The sequence below is a fragment of the Mirounga angustirostris genome, unplaced genomic scaffold (genome assembly GCF_029215605.1).
Source record: "Mirounga angustirostris isolate CCGP_5_RB_7025 unplaced genomic scaffold, mMirAng1.0.hap1 SCAF_14, whole genome shotgun sequence".
NCBI classification, from domain to species: domain Eukaryota; kingdom Metazoa; phylum Chordata; class Mammalia; order Carnivora; family Phocidae; genus Mirounga; species Mirounga angustirostris.
The window spans coordinates 90,674,801-90,689,789 of record NW_026991722.1 but is presented as its reverse complement, the minus strand read 5'-3'; the positions used below and the strand labels follow the sequence as shown (position 1 = coordinate 90,689,789).

The 14,989-nt window shown below is 60.5% G+C and overlaps 2 protein-coding genes across 29 annotated transcripts in view; one reads left to right on the top strand and one right to left on the bottom strand.

Moving 5' to 3' along the window:
• Nucleotides 1–13,501, top strand: part of PISD (phosphatidylserine decarboxylase) — a 51,274-nt gene extending 37,773 nt beyond the window's left edge. Inside the window, exons 1-8 of one of the 7 annotated variants that reach the window (XM_064578741.1) lie at nt 199–2,938; nt 7,168–7,566; nt 8,914–9,079; nt 10,275–10,511; nt 10,712–10,850; nt 11,019–11,165; nt 11,389–11,549; nt 12,178–13,501. In XM_064578741.1, the coding sequence (XP_064434811.1) occupies nt 7,391–7,566; nt 8,914–9,079; nt 10,275–10,511; nt 10,712–10,850; nt 11,019–11,165; nt 11,389–11,549; nt 12,178–12,402 (1,251 nt within the window). In that variant the 5' untranslated portion in view covers nt 199–2,938; nt 7,168–7,390 and the 3' untranslated portion in view covers nt 12,403–13,501. The other 6 variants (XM_064578742.1, XM_064578739.1, XM_064578743.1 and 3 more) reach the window with 6 other exon arrangements.
• A 21-nt stretch (nt 13,502–13,522) lies between these two features.
• The window catches only part of SFI1 (SFI1 centrin binding protein), a 99,462-nt gene continuing 97,995 nt past the window's right edge, over nt 13,523–14,989 (bottom strand). For 19 of the 22 annotated variants that reach the window (XM_064578712.1, XM_064578711.1, XM_064578721.1 and 16 more), the window contains 3 exons: nt 14,102–14,433; nt 13,750–13,861; nt 13,523–13,661 (listed from right to left, as the gene is read on the bottom strand). In XM_064578712.1, coding sequence (XP_064434782.1) covers nt 13,557–13,661; nt 13,750–13,861; nt 14,102–14,433 — 549 coding nt within the window. In that variant the 3' untranslated portion in view covers nt 13,523–13,556. Of the gene's footprint in view, nt 13,662–13,749; nt 13,935–14,101; nt 14,434–14,989 lie in introns of those variants that run through there. The other 3 variants (XM_064578725.1, XM_064578730.1, XM_064578715.1) reach the window with 2 other exon arrangements.

The following is a 14,989-nucleotide window of genomic DNA, read 5'->3' as shown; positions in this document are numbered from 1 at the left end:
TGCCCCTGTGTCTTATTTTGGTAATGCTTGCAATATTTCAAACATTTTCATTATTATATTTGTTACGGTGATCTGTGATCAGTGACTGCAACTTGCTTAAAGCTCAGACGATGGCTAACATTTTTTAGCAATATTTTTTAATTACATACATTGCTTTTTTTTTTTTAAGATTTTATTTATGTATTTGAGAGAGAGAGCATGAGCCAGGAGGGGTAGAGGCAGAGGGAGAGGGAGAAGCAGACTCCCCACTGAGCAGGGAGCCCGCTGTGGGGCTCAATCCCACGATCCCAAGATCATGACCTGAGCTGAAGGTGGACGCTTAACCCACTGAGCCATCTGGGCACCCCATGTACATTGGTTTTTTAGACATAATGCTATTGCATATTTAATATACTAATATGTAGCATAGCGTAAACATAACTTTTATATGCACTGGGAAATCAGAAAATTCATTTGATTTGCTTTATTTTGATATCTGCTTTGTTGCAATAGGCTGGAACCAAACCTGCAGTATCTCTGAGGTATGTCTAGACTGTTTTACTTCTTACGTAATAGGTGTTGAGGAAACGTGGATGTTGAAGTGCGCAGTCAAGTTGGCAGGGAAGTCGATCACCTCACCCGCTCACGTACAGTTTACACCCCAGCTCTGTCTTCAGAGAATCTTGGGCTCATTCAAGGGCAGAAGGGTGTATCGGGCTTCGGGGCCCCTACCTGGGAGGAACTGTGGCAGCCACTCCCCCAGGTCGCTCAGCCCAGCCAGGCCCCCCTTCTCCATCCTGCGCCTCTTCCCTGCCTCCCCCAGCCCAGGGACAGCTCTGCCTGTACCTCAGCACTTGGGAACTACCTGCCTCTGAGGCTTTGAGCAGCAGTGTGTGGAAGAGCCCAGGACTCTGCCCGAAGAAGATGAGAAAAAGACAAAGCTGAGCTCTGGGGCTGGAAGGAGTCCAGGGTGGCTGATGCAGACACCTTCAGGGCCCTGTGGGGCACTTTCTGCTAGGCTGTTCTGCCACCAGTCACTTTCCTTTATCATGCTGCAGACCGCCCCTCCTCTGGGCCCCCTCTTCCAGGAGCTGCTGGTGGGACTGCTAAGAAACATCTGCGCATTTGAGGGGGCTGTTTGGCAGGGCTGGGAGAAGCTTTCAGAGGAAGAGATCTCCTGAGGCCACGTCATGCTTGTCCTGGCTCTTTGTCCAGACTTTTGCGAGGGTGCTAACTTGCCCCTGGCTTCTTGAACCAGCCGTGAGACCAGCCATTACTGCTCTTCCTCAGGAGGCCTCTCCTGGCCCCCAGGGAATGAGAAGTAGCAGACTGCACCTGCCACACCTGCCCCACTGTTACCTTCATCCCCCGGCACAGCAGCGCATGAAATTCACTCAGCACGGAGCTGCAGGGGCTTGACGGACCGGGGACGCCTGTCCGCAGGTGCCGGTGGCCGAGTGGCGTGGGGCCTGCAGAGCCTTGAAGTGGCACTAGGTGGCACTCTGACACAGGGGAGTCCCAGCAAGGTGGGAGGACCCAGTGTGGCTGGAAGGGACCTCATTCAGGGTGGGAACCTAAACTTACCAAAGGATTTTTGTTTTTCCCAGAAATCGTTTTTAACTATTGTCTGGAATCTAGAAGGCATTTCCTTACCGAAACATACGTGGTGGAAGTCAGACTAGAAGGCTGATCTCAGGACAGACCTGTGGGCTGGCTTACAAGTTTTCTAAACTGGTGTTTCTAAACACCAGTCTGCCCGAGAGGCTTACAGTGGTTAAAAAGGGACTCCGGTAGACGTGGGGTGGCCTGTTGCTCATTTTACAGGGAGAGCATTGGTGTTCCAAAGGCTGCTTAGCAAATGAGAACCTGGGCTTTTGTCTTCCTCCCCCCGAGTGTAACTTGGACTAGGCCTGGTCTGGAAGTGCCGGCAGCTTTGGGGGGAGTCAGAATGGTCCTCCAGGATCTTTCTGGTTCGGGAATTTAGTGTTGCCAGGATTCTGTGTTATCTTCCTGTGCTTTAACTCCTTTTTATCCCGTCTTTACGGTGTGTTTGCTTGGAGCTCTGGGGTGAGAAGGGGTCTTAAGCCCCACTGAGGCTCAGAGAATGCTGTGGGCCCAGACTAGGAAACTGCGAGGTGCAGCCCATGTTGGGTATTCACCAGCCGTGTGCTGGAACCTAAGTCCCAGGGGGGCTCCCTGCTTCCGTGTTCCTACTGTGCATTGTGGGTGTCCCCATATTATGGAAGTCCATGAGGAGGGACCCTGTCTTCTGGCCTTCTCCCCGCTGCAGCATCCCAGGTCTGTAGCTTGTCACAGAGCACTTGCTGGGATGGACCCAGATGAGGACAGGTGCACGAATTCCCCCCACCCCCCTCGAGGCCAGAAGGGACTTTTTCCTTACTGGGTCTGGTTCCCTGGCCTGGCCAGATTTTGTGTGGCAGGGGTTTTGTATGGTAGGGGTGTCTGCCTGGAGGAGAGGGGGCGGGGGTGGGACTGGGGGCAGCTTGTACCTTCAGGATGGCAAAGAGCCAGGACTTAGATACCGTGTGTGTGCTTCACGGGCTAGAAGAGGTGCCTGGAGGTGGCTTTCTGCTCAGTCCCAGGAAGCTGGCCCTGGGTGAGGTCAGCCGCATGTGGAGGCCTGGGACTATTTACCTGGGTCGGGGTGGGCAGGGAGGACGGCCCCGGCCCAGGAGGTGTTGCCAGGAAATCCCGTGACCGGCGGGGGCTGGTCCCGGGGCCGCAGCCCCTCCTCTTAAAGGGGCCCTGGGCATGGTGGCTGGGCCTGGCTGGAGGGAGGAGCCGTCTGTCTGCCGGTGTCCGGTATCCGCCCTCTGCCCCCGCCCCCAGGCGGTCTGAGTGGCCGGAGCCGAGTCCCCGCCCGCCGAGGCTTCCTCCCCGGAGCGGTGCCTCCCTGAGAGTCGGTGCCTGAAGCCCAGCGGAACGGGACCACCTGCGGGTGAGTGAGCCAGTGAGCGCCCGGAGCCCGGAATGGGCGTCCTGGGTGCCCGTCGCCCCTTGGAACTGCGGGACCCTGGGCCGGAGAGCCCACCCCAGAGTCTCCATCCCATTGTGGGCTTCTCCTGCCCCACATGGTGGGTCACGGGCCGCTCCGGATGAGCTCATTTCCGCCGCGTCGGGTAGCATCTCCTGGCCCTCCAGCCGAAAGGGGAAATGCTGGGCTTGGGCTCCGTGTCCCCTCCTGCACCGGAGCTCCGGGTGATTGCCTCAGTGCTGCCCACGGGGCCTGACTGGCGCCAGTCGGGGAGGGAAGCGGCCCTGTTCCTGGGTGGGACCGGAGGTGTTCCCAGTTCCTCACGCGAGGGTCGGAATGGGGGTGACACGCTGCCCTTCGCAGAGCCCCATCCCGGAGAGAAGATTCCTTTCTTTGGGAGATTTAAGGAAGCCCAGCGCTGTGGGGAGTACCTTCCCATCCTCCACCCGCCCTTCCCTGGCCACCGGCTTTAAAGAAGCTTCTCTGGGCCCTTCTGCTTCCTCTTCTTTTGCCCAAAGCTTCCCCAAGATGGCTCGCCCATTTCACCTGGCGAGAATCCATTTTCCCTGTTTCCTCTTCCTGAAGTCTTATCTGCTTCTAGCCCTGGAGCACAGGGAGGAAGGGTTGGTGGCCCCCCTGGACACAGCTTCAGGTGAGCTGGGGGAGAAGTGGGCTCAGAAAGTCAGGCAGGGGGGCTGCCTGGGTGGCTCAGTTGGTTAAACCTTTGCCTTCCGCCCTGGTCATGATCCCGGGGTCCTGGGATCAAGCCTCACGTTGGGCTCCCTACTTAGTCGGGAGCCTGCTTCTCCCTCTCCCTCTGTCCGCCCCCCCCCCCAAACTCCTGCTCTCTCTGTGTCTGTCTCTCAAATAAAGAAATAAAATCTTTAAAAATAAATAAATAAATAAAAGGAAAGGTAGGTAGACCTAGGACTTGGGGACTCTGAGGCTTTCTGCTGAGGCTTCAGGAGTGACACTGGCACCCAGTGAGAGTTCCGCTCAGGAGGCAAGAGCATATTTCTCAGTGTCTCTGGTAGGACCTGTGCCTGGCTGTGCCTGGCTGCAAGGCCCTTGGTGCTCAGGGAGTGCTTGTTGGGGGCAGACAGTCCCGACTCTGTCCCTGCCTTCCTGGCCTTGCCCAAACTCAAACCTGAATCCACCAGAGTCCAAGGGAACCAGGCAGGAGCCTGCCTCCTGCCAGCCCCCACCCCCACACCTCTAGCAACCGGTAACTGGCCTGGGGCCTGGGTCCATCCATCTGACTTCAGTTGGAATGTTCCATTCCACTGAGGGGGTAGTGTTGCCTTCATCACAGGCTGTGAGGGTAGATGGGGACATTGAGCACTGCTCGGGTGTGAACCCCCAGAACAGGACATCTAGACAAAGGTGACCCACCCCCACCTGGTCCTGTTGGGCCACTGCTCCTGCTCAGAAGGGCAGCCACTGTCCCCGTGGTTTGGGCTCTTTCAGAACTGCTGCCTCTACCCTGTTCCTTCTATCTTGCCAGTGGGAGCAAACCTCCGTCCTCCCAGAGTGTGGGTTTGGAAACGGAGGTGAAGTGTTGGGAGTCAGGTCCAGGATGAGGCTGCACCAAGGTCTAGGGTGGAAGTGAGGCGTGGTGTCTCTGAACAGAGTAGAGTTCTGGGCCAGGGTCACTGCTATGATCTGAGCCTCGAGGGAGTGAGCAGGAGGAGTGGCCCTTCCCATTTTCCAGATGAGGAAACATAGCCACAGAGTACCTGTGACTTGCAAGGCCCCTCCCAGCTCTCAGGGCTGGCAGGGCAGCCAGGACTGCAGTAACTGGATTGTCCCCTCCCCTACCAAAGCCTCTGAGCTCTCCTGTGCATTGTGGCTGGCCTTTAGGCCTTGTGATAACTTTAAACTCCTACTGGTCACAGCTCACAACTCTTCTTCACAGAGTGTTCTTGAGACTGGGGAGAGAGGGAAGGTGTCTGTACTTCCTCAACTCAGGGTACCCTCCTTGCAGGTTCCTCATCTGGGCCTGAGCCCCTAGTCCCACTCCGGGGAGCCAGCGAGCGAGCATTGACTTGGGCTCCAAGGGTCATCACAGGTGTGGGGGCAAATGGGGCACTGAAATGGGGAGGGCGGGAGCACTGTTGGCCTAGGAAGTGGCTCAGCCTTTGGGAAGCAGGAAGGAATGAATGACCCTTAGGGACCCCCTTCCCTCCATCCTGCAGCTTTGAGCTGGACAGAGGGTGCCAGGCCTGTTTCCTGGGGGACAGATGAATTCATTTCTGCTCCCTGGGGACCTTCTGGGGCCCATGCATGGTGATTTGGAAGAAGCCTGACCGTCTGGTCCCTGTCCCATTTCCAAAGAGGAAGAGTGGTGATGGAGACAGGACTGAGGGCTAAGGACATCCTGCCAGCCCTTTGGGGCAGTTTCTAGAGTCTCTAGGATAGCAGCAACTTGGGCCAGCCTCCTTGAACACCCCTGCACTGCAGGAGGAAGGGTGAGGGCCCACCCTGCCCTAGCCAAGTCCCTGGACTGGACGCCCTGGGGTGAATGAAATGGGAGAGGCATGCACAGAAATCTACGTAGAGGACTGGAGGTTTCGGGCCAAGCTCGGTTTGTGTACGGGCTCCGGCAGGTGTCTTTCTGGCAGTGTCCTGCGGGGCCCGCTGCCCCGGGTGGTAGGCTAGTGAGGAAGATGGGCAAGAGGAGACGCGGGCTCCCGTCCTCTCCCACAGGGCCTCATTGGCCTCACTGTGAGTCCCAAGTGTGCACTCAGTCCGAGCTCACTAGAGTGGGGGAAAGAGTGCTTGGGAGCCAAGCGCCGTGCCCGACCCTGCCTGCCTGTCACACCTTGGGGCCTGTTTCCCTGGGGAGCTGACAGGGGGCCAGTGTGGGGCCCCGTGGCCTGGTGGGCCTTGGAGGGGCGGGGTGTGGGCTCAGTACGTGGGCGGTATAGTTGAGGTGACCCGACTGGGTCGGGATGGGATGTCATGGATGGGAAAGTTAGGCGGCTTAGCATGGGTGGGAGATAAGACACGGGGGTGTCCATGGGTCCCTGGGCCTGGCCCTTGGGACGGAGGAGGCTTGTGTCCATATGTGCTTCTGGGTGAGGCTGGGTGGTGGGCACCGTCCTGCCTGGCTCACCCCCAGTGAGCTGTCTTGCCACTCAGGCGAGTGGCCTGGGGAGCTGATCTCTGCCGGAGGGGTCTGGGCCCGGGGTGGCCCAGGCCTAGCCACTTGGTCGGGGCTGGAAATCCATGCTTACTTCAGACCTTAGTCTTGGCTCTCACTGCACTCCCAGGGATTTGACTCTCCAGGGGCTAGCATTTTCACCTCTGGCTGAGGTGACTTTGCCAGGGCGACTTTTCACCCTTGTGTGGGTGGAGCCGTGTCCGAGTGGAGCCTCTCGCTCTTGTCAGTCGGTTGGCTGTGTGGGGGGTCAGCATTGGCCTGGGACTGTGTCCGCAGCTGGGTCAGTTCTCTGCCTTGGGAGCTTCTCTTGGGGCCCGAATCTCTGCATTTAAAGATGGTGGCAGGCACTTGTCTGTCCCCTGTAGCCTACAGTTGGGATTGGAGGCCAGGCTGAGGGGGGCCTTGACTATCACTGGGCTTAGACAGCAACAACCGTGGAATGTTTGTTCTCCTTCCCTGTTATCTGTGAGGCCCTTGTGGAGGCCGGGCGTATCCTCCCGTCCCAGATCGCCAGGCAGGGCCAAAGTGCTGTCCAAAGCAAAGATGGGGGGGGTGCACGCTGGTTTGGGCTTCAGTCCTGGTTGGTTTTCCCTCAGGTCAGGTCATGTGTGTGCTCGTCTGCTGAGGAGGCCTTGTGGGGGTTGGTACGGGGGTGGGAGGCTCTGAGGCCCCGGGGGGCAGTAAGGAGAGAGCTGGAGGAGGTCAGATGTCCAGCGTCTCACCCTCTGTGCCTCTCCTGCCTTCCTGCTCTCTCATTCCTCAGATGCTACTTCGGCACCTGAATGGAAAGTGGGTCAGGGAGGGAGGGGCTGCCCGAGCCACAGACCGGCCTGGAGCACAGGACTCAGGTTCCCACTTGTGCTTCTTGGGCTTGTAGGCGCCTGGCCCCTTCCCTGCCATCAGTTCACTGGAGCAGGCCGGTGGCCAAGCCCGGGGACAGAGCGGGCGGAGGGCAGGGGCTTGTGTCCCAGGCGGCAGGCCCCCCTGCCGCTTCCCGAGCAGGTGTGACCAGTGCCTGTCTTTGCAATAGCCCTGACCTCTAACCTGTGCCCCGTGAGCCGGCGGGACCCAGCCACACTGGGAAGCGGCCCACCAGCCACCAGGCGGCCAGCCCGAGGAGTGGTGACAGCGCAGGAGCTTCTGGCTTGGGGGGAAGGGAGGAAGGAGGAGAAACAAAGGCGAGTGTGCCTGGTGCCGCCCACCATGTGTCAGTCAGAGGCACGGCGAGGACCTGAGCTCCGAGCGGCGGCGAAATGGTGAGATGCTGCCGACCCCATCCTAACCCCACTGTGCCCCGCCACGACCTCCGGAAGGTCAGAGTTCATGTCCAGCAGCCCCGCGGTGGAGGTGGCGGCAGGGGGCCAGGGGATCAGCCCCCGAGGCTGGAGGGGCCCGGCCCGGGGGGCCTGAGTCGGAGAGCCCGCTTCAGGTACCTGGGGAGGCGGAGCGGGCTGGTAGCCTTCTGTCTGCTGCATCCTAATTGCTGTTCCCAGGCCCCCACCCTGGGCTTCCCCCCACCCTCCGCTCGGGGAGAGGTGCCGCTCTTCTGGGATTGGTCCCTGGGTTTCTGCAGTGATCAGGGCGGGTGGGGGAAGCCCTGGGGACAGCAGGGATTTGTTCAGCTTTGCTTGGCCCATACCCCCTTCCCGGACCTTTTGAAAACACGGTGGGGTGGGGTGGGAGAGAAGGAAGACAGGGAGCCTGGTGAGCTGTGGAAAGAAGCGTCTTCCATTGCAGTCATTGAACAGCAGGTGCCCAACCATCAGCTTGGTTCTCCCGTTTTTTCTTTTTAGTATCAGCTGAGATGCTTCTTTGTTCCTTGGTTTTGTTCAGCAACCTGAGGCAGAGGACATGGCTTCTCTGAGAGCACAGAGGCGCAGATGGGAGCCTTAGATTATCCAGTTGAATGCAGTCTTTTTGCAGATGAGGAAACTGAGGCCTGGGAACCTTCTCAGTGTGGGTGGGAATGTGGTCTCCTGGTGGCTGCACTGGGCCTCAGGAGCATTTCCTAGTGCCTAGGCATGGGACCAGGGGACTTGGATGTCACTGTTGTATCCCGGGAGGCCACGGTTCTGGTGGAAAGGCCCACCCAGCCTCTGAGATCCCCACGAGGCTGAGCCTGTGCTGAATGCACTGAATTTGGGCTGGTGGGGTCTGGGGAGAGAAAAGAGGAGCCTGGCTCAGGTGTGTGACCCCAGCAGACCTGGGAGGTGGTCTGAGGGCTGGTGGGGAGGTTCCTCCCTCCAATCTCTGGGTCTCTTTTGGAGAACCTGATCTGATGTAGAAAGACCAGGCAGGTGGGTGGAGCTTTAGCTGTTTCGTGGGGGGGGTGTGTTTACAGGTGCATGTTCGTGGGGGTTTTCCTTTGGGATCTTGTCAGGCCCAATCCCTTCGTTTATCAGATGAGGAAACGAGGCCTAGCGCCAGGAAGAGATTTTCCAAGACCCTGCAGTGCAGTGGTTGCTCCCTGGTGCCTCTCCGGGCAGAGCTGGCCCCAGGAGTGGGGGGGAAGGGGGCTGTGACGCAGGCTGTGCACCCCATCTTCCCTGTGCTGCCCCCGAGTCCCAGTCCTCCTTAACTGGTAGGCAGGTGGGTGAGACTGGGATGAGAGTCTGGCGAACAAAGGCAGCGGAGCCCCCACCTCAGCCTGGGGTTGGGTTGAGGGACCACGGCCAGTGCTGCCGGACTCCACGGAGAGGCAAGCTTGCCGAGGGTGGGCCGGGGCCTCCCAGACCCTGACCGTTGACCTGGCCGTGCACGGACATCTGCTCTGCAGGTTGCACTTCCCTCAGCTGGCCCTGAGGCGGAGGCTGGGACAGTTGAGCTGTATGTCCAGACCCGCCCTGAAACTGCGCTCCTGGCCCCTGACGGTCCTCTACTACCTCCTGCCCTTCGGTGCCCTCAGACCGCTCAGCCGGGTGGGATGGAGGCCCGTGAGCAGGGTAAGTGCACAGGCTGCTGGCCCGGCTCCCCTCCACACCCAAGGGCGGGCCTAAGGTTGGGATCCCGGACGCAGAATGGAGGAGACAGTTGTTTGATTAGAGCTGATGGTGTGGGTGCTGAGCCCTCAGGATGGGCATTTTGACAGGCAAGCTGGTTGGGAAGGCCAGGCTGGTTGGTGGCCCTGAGGGCTTGCTGTACGCTGCCTCTTCTCCTTGCCTGCATTCGTGCCCTTTGGGGGCTCTGCTTCTGGAAGGAACCCACACTGGGCATTCAGAAAATGTGTCTGATTTCCTGTGTTAGGGCAGAAGAGAGCTCAGAGGTGATTTTGAGAAGAATGCAAATTAATTCCTGGATGCCAGAGGGTGATTCAGGAAGCCTGGTGCCTGTTTGGGCCCCTTAGGGTGTTTCTGGACTTGGTAGCCCCAGGCAGGGCTGGGTGAGGGAGCAACCTGGCCGCAGCCCTGAGGGCTGCCCGGCTCCCTGGCCCTGGGCTCTCTGGGCAGGCTGACCCCAAGCAGGGAACCCTGGGCTCTGATGGGCGTCAGCTAGAAGAGTTTGGGGCGCCACTGACTGAGTACACCGTAGAGGTGTTTAAACTTGGAATGAAATTGCCTTTACACCCTGGGGACTTGGTGTCTGGGTCAGGCTGACAGGCCCCAGCCGCCGGTTAGAGGCAGGTCCTGCTGTGGCGGCAGCACCTGAGGCTTGAGAGGCGTCCCCTTCCAGGTTGCCTGGCCCCGAGAGTTTGGCTGGGGGAGGCCCGGCGGGCGGGCTCACCGCCCAACCACGGGCGGTGACCGTGGTTCAGCGCATCTGGTGTGGGGGTGCCCTCTGCTTCCTGGTCGGACCGGACGCGCGCTTTGGGGCCCCCGGCCCTTTCTGCCGCAGCCTCTCCGTGCAGGTGGCAGAGCCGGGCACGCCCCGCCTTTCCTAAAGAAGGACCGCGCTGGCCGGCCTCTCCTTGGGGACGGTGCGCAAAGTGCGTAGGGACTGACGCCCCTGAGTTGAAGTCACTGTGTCGGTCTCGGCCAGTACTCGGTTTGTGAGAGTGTTTGGGAAGCTCAGTCTGGTTCCTGGTGGGCAGCAACCACATCACAAAGCCGTGGCGGGGTGCCCCGGTCTCTGGGGCCGGGGGTGGGGGGGCGCTGGGGGGCACGCGGGGCCGTCGCGCATCTGCCTGTCTGTGGCCCGCAGGTGGCCCTGTACAAGTCGGTGCCCACGCGCCTGCTGTCGCGGGCCTGGGGCCGCCTCAACCAGGTGGAGCTGCCGCACTGGCTGCGCCGGCCGGTCTACAGCCTGTACATCTGGACGTTCGGCGTGAACATGAAGGAGGCCGCCGTGGAGGACCTGCACCACTACCGCAACCTCAGCGAGTTCTTCCGGCGCAAGCTGAAGCCGCAGGCCCGGCCCGTCTGTGGCTTGCACAGCGTGGTGAGGCCCGGCCCCGCCCCGCCCCCCACGCCTCCCCCCGCCCCCCCCAGAGATGGGATTCTTGCCCCTGCCTTCGACATCCAGGCCCTGCCGTCTCTGCAGGTGGCCCGTGGCTGCCCGTGGGTTCTCCTCCCAGGCTGGGCCCCCGGGGAGGCAGAGAGCCTGCCTCCCTAGTAGCAAGACTTTCTCGGCCCTTCCAGATCAGCCCGTCAGACGGGAAGATCCTGAACTTTGGGCAGGTGAAGAACTGTGAGGTGGAGCAGGTGAAGGGGGTCACCTACTCGCTGGAGTCGTTCCTGGGTCCGCGCACTTCCACGGATGACCTGCCCTTCCCGCCAGGTGGGTCATTGCCTGGTGGCAGCCTTGCGTGGCTGGGCTGGTCCTCACCCAGGAGGACGGGAATGCGTCGGGAGGGAAGGGCCAGCAATTGCTGCGTGGAGCTTTGGGGCCTCCCTGAGGACTCAGGTGCTTGTCTGAGAGCCGGGCCCTCGTGTCTGTCTCCCGCAGCCGCCCCCTGCGGCTCCTTCAGGAACCAGCTGGTCACTCGAGAAGGGAACGAGCTCTACCACTGTGTCATCTACCTGGCCCCCGGGGACTACCACTGCTTCCACTCCCCCACTGACTGGACTGTTTCCCATCGGCGCCATTTCCCAGGTTGGCCCAGAGCCTCACGCCTTTTTTGGTGTCGAGGGACCGAGGCTCCACACTTGGGGTGCTGAGACTGGGAGGTGACTGCTTTAGTCTGGCTGGGTGGGGGCGGCAGGGGGCAGCCTGGGGCCTAGCCCACTCAGCATTTGGAAGGAGATGGGTGGACGTGGGGCTCTGGGAGGCTGGTCTTCTTGCCAGGTGTGGAATGGCAGTGTCCCTGCCCCCGCAGGCTCCCTGATGTCCGTGAACCCCGGCATGGCCCGCTGGATCAAAGAGCTCTTCTGCCACAACGAGCGGGTGGTCCTCACTGGGGACTGGAAACATGGCTTCTTCTCACTGACGGCTGTGGGGGCCACCAACGTGGGCTCCATACGCATCTACTTTGACCGGGTAAGCAGAGCCAGGCCCAAGGGCTGGGCCACTTGGGGTCCCCCCAACCCCTTCTCCCGTGGAGCCAGGTCCGTTGGGACCGTAAGTCTAGAAGGGCATGTCCCCGGCCTGGCCCTGTGGAGCAGCTGTCCCGAGGAGGGGCTGGGCCCTGGGCTCCTGCTCTGCCAGCTCCGGCCCCAGATGTGCTTGCTCATCTGGAGATGGCTGGACAGGGAGGGGGTTCACCTCCCAGCCTGCACTTTGCTTCTGCTGGGAACCCAAGGGGAGTATGGAGCTCAGGGTGGACCATGCTGATTGGAAGCCGAGTGTCTGAGGGGGTACCTAGTGCCCCCCGCTTCCCCGAGAAGTGGGGGGCGGGGCTGCCTTTCCTTGTGTCAGCTTGTGGCTGCCCCTCGCCTGCTCGGGGTGCTGGAGAAGAGTGGGGTCTGATTCCTCTATGTCTTCCCCCCCCCGCCCCCCCGGGTCCCGGTTCACAGCTGCTATTGGGGACCGTTTGGTTAGGCTTATGGGCCGAGTCGCTGTCCCCAGCTCCCTTTCCAGGCTGGGTTGGGGACGGGGGGACAGGCAGCAGAGAGGCGTTCTGGGTCCAGGAGCAGACGCCACACGCTCTGCCCCGGGCCTCCTGCAGGACCTGCACACGAACAGCCCGCGTTACAGCAAGGGCTCCTACAATGACTTCAGCTTCGTGACACACGCCAACAAGGAGGGCATCCCCATGCGCAAGGGCGAGCACCTGGGCGAGTTCAACCTGGGCTCCACCATCGTGCTCATCTTTGAGGCCCCCAAGGACTTCAACTTCAAGCTGAAAGCGGGACAGAAGATCCGGTTCGGAGAGGCTCTGGGCTCCCTCTAGAGCATCCTTCCTGGCGGCTGAGGAAAGCTCCTGAGGGAGCTTTCTAAAGAGAAACGGGAGGGTCTTTTACGGGGAGCCTCCACGGCTGCCTGGGGCGGGGACAGTCTCAGGGCTACGGGGCCCGGCCATGCGGGACCTGGCTGACTAGTTCCTGCCGTTCTGAGGTGTGGGTGAGGTCAGAGCCCCTGTCGGCCCTGGACCTACGTTGTCCCTCTTCCCACCCTCAAGAGAAAGAACAGTTGCAGGCCAAGATGATCTCAAATTCCCTTTTGGAGATTTTTTTAACCTACTGTATAAACTGGAGACCCTACATCTCCTGGCTGGGTGGGTGTTCAGTTGGTCTTGATTTCTGTTGTAAGACAGAACTGGTTATATACGTTCTTGCTGCTCTCATCATTGCTTTTCAGCCTCCCCTCTGCCTCCCCTGCACTGACTGGGCTGTGCTGCCCCCAGAGCAGCGCCATGTGGCCTTTAACACAATGGCTTCCTGTTCCCAATTCACCCCACCCTGCTTGTTTGGGAAAAGCCGTCTCCTTGCACTTGTGGCTGAACACCTCCTCCTTGACTCCGCCAGCATCACACGAGGGGGACTGATGGCATGGCGTTTGACCGGCCCCAGTGAGTGAACTTCCAGAGCTGGCGAGTCCTCTTTCCAGTAGGCAAGACCAATTATTGAACCCCCCCCCCACAATGGTGTCCAGAGTGAATGGACAGGCGGGTAGTGGCGGCCAGGGAGGGCCAGGGGAGAGCTCGTTCCACCCCCCCCCATATCCAGACCCACAGAAACATGGTAAGTTGCTGCTATTGATTGAGGGGTTTGTGTTGGAGGCAGAGGAAGGAGCCTTGGTGTATTGGGAGGGGGGCGGATCAGTGCCTACAACACCTTTCCCCAGGTAACAGGTACACGGTCCTTAGGGAGCCGCGGATGGTGGGGGCCAGGGTTCAGGTTTCCCGGGGACGCTGTGAATTTCTCCTGCAGGAGAAGCCATTTGAACTCTTTCAACTGTATCAGTAGCACAGTATTTTTGTATGAAAAGTGGGAGACTTCTGACCAGTAACTCATTTAATTGCAACATTTTGAAATAAAAAATAAAACTCATTGCAGCTTTGCGTGCTGTTCCTGGAGGTGGGCTGAGGCCTCCCCGGGCCAGTGACTAGCACAGAGCCCGCCGCAGGGCCTGGACGCGCGCGATGCAGGCGCTGACGGGCTGGCGTTGGGCCTGGAGCTCAGAGGCCAGCCGCTGGATCTGCCGCTCCACCTGGGGGATGGGGAGGGGAGGCTGAGTGGAGCCCCAGGGCCGGGAGGGCCAGGGTGGGAAGCCCTTCGAGGTCTGCCTGGGGCCTCACCTCCTGTAGTTCTTCCTGCACCTGCCGCTCTGCTTCCTGGTCCTCCGGCCTGGGCTCCTCGTGGCTCAGCTCCAGCCACCGGCGCAGGCTTCTTGCTTGCCGCTGGCAGGACCTGCCCGAGGGAGACAGCTGCTGCCAACCTGGCTGGGCCCTTGGCTGCGCCTCCAGGTGGGGAAGTAGCGCATCTACTTTGCAGTGGGGGAGAGGGCGATTCTGTTCCGCTGCAGGCCTGCCTCCACCACCCAGCTCCGCAGGCACCGTGGGTGGGCCTCAGGACACCCCCTCCCCACCCCGCCCCAAGGCCCCCGGCAGCCCGCTCCAGAGAAATAGCTGGGGTTTTTCTGGGTCTTACGAGAGGTTCTGCTTCATGGTCTGATAGTCCTGCAGTTGCTGCTGGATGCCCTCCAGCTCAGCCTCCAGGTCCGTGGGGCCCTTGGTGACAGAACAAGCTGGATCTCGACCGCGGTCCTGGCTAGGCCAAGGCTGAATGGAGGGATCCCAGGCATCGGGAGCGGCCCGGGCACCCTTGGTGCTGACAGGCTTCAGCTGCGCACCTGCGCTTGCAGAGCCAGGCCCGCCGGTGCCTGTGAAGTCCCCAGGAAGCAGCAGGCCAGAGTGAGGGACACTGGCTGGGGATGGCGAGGCCTGGGCTGTGAGCCCAGGGATGGTGGGCTGTGCAGACGCCTGTGAAGGAAGGATGGATGAGCACAGAAGCAGGGAGGAAGGCTGGGGGAGAGGCACCCAGGCTGCCCACCGACCAGCTCACCCAGTCCGGGCCTGGCCCTGCCCCTTTCTTCAGACCTGACATGAGAAAGTCCTGTAGGCAGCCCAAGAACACCCCACACCCGTGCAGTCCAGTCCCATCCCTGCCCCAGGGCCTGGCTCGGCACCGGCCCGCTCTGAGCTGGGCCCCTGCACTTCAGCAAGGAAAAGTGGTCCAGGGCAACTGTCCTGGGCAGACCACACATCTACAACCCTCCATTCCCTTCTGGTGACCATGCCCCCTGGTAACCATTGACCAGCTCTCTGTGGACATCAACTCTTGGGGGGGGGGGCCCAACCCTGCCGCTGTTTCCTCTATTACTGAGCACTCGTGCCTTCTTGCACCCCCTTGCCATCTGTGCCCAGACTCCATCTTGCTGTCACATGCCCCGGGGAGCCACTGCCCCCTTCCTCCCAGGAGCCATTCTCTTCGGTTCCCAGGGGTTTACCTTCAACAACTACATTTCAGACTCTCAGT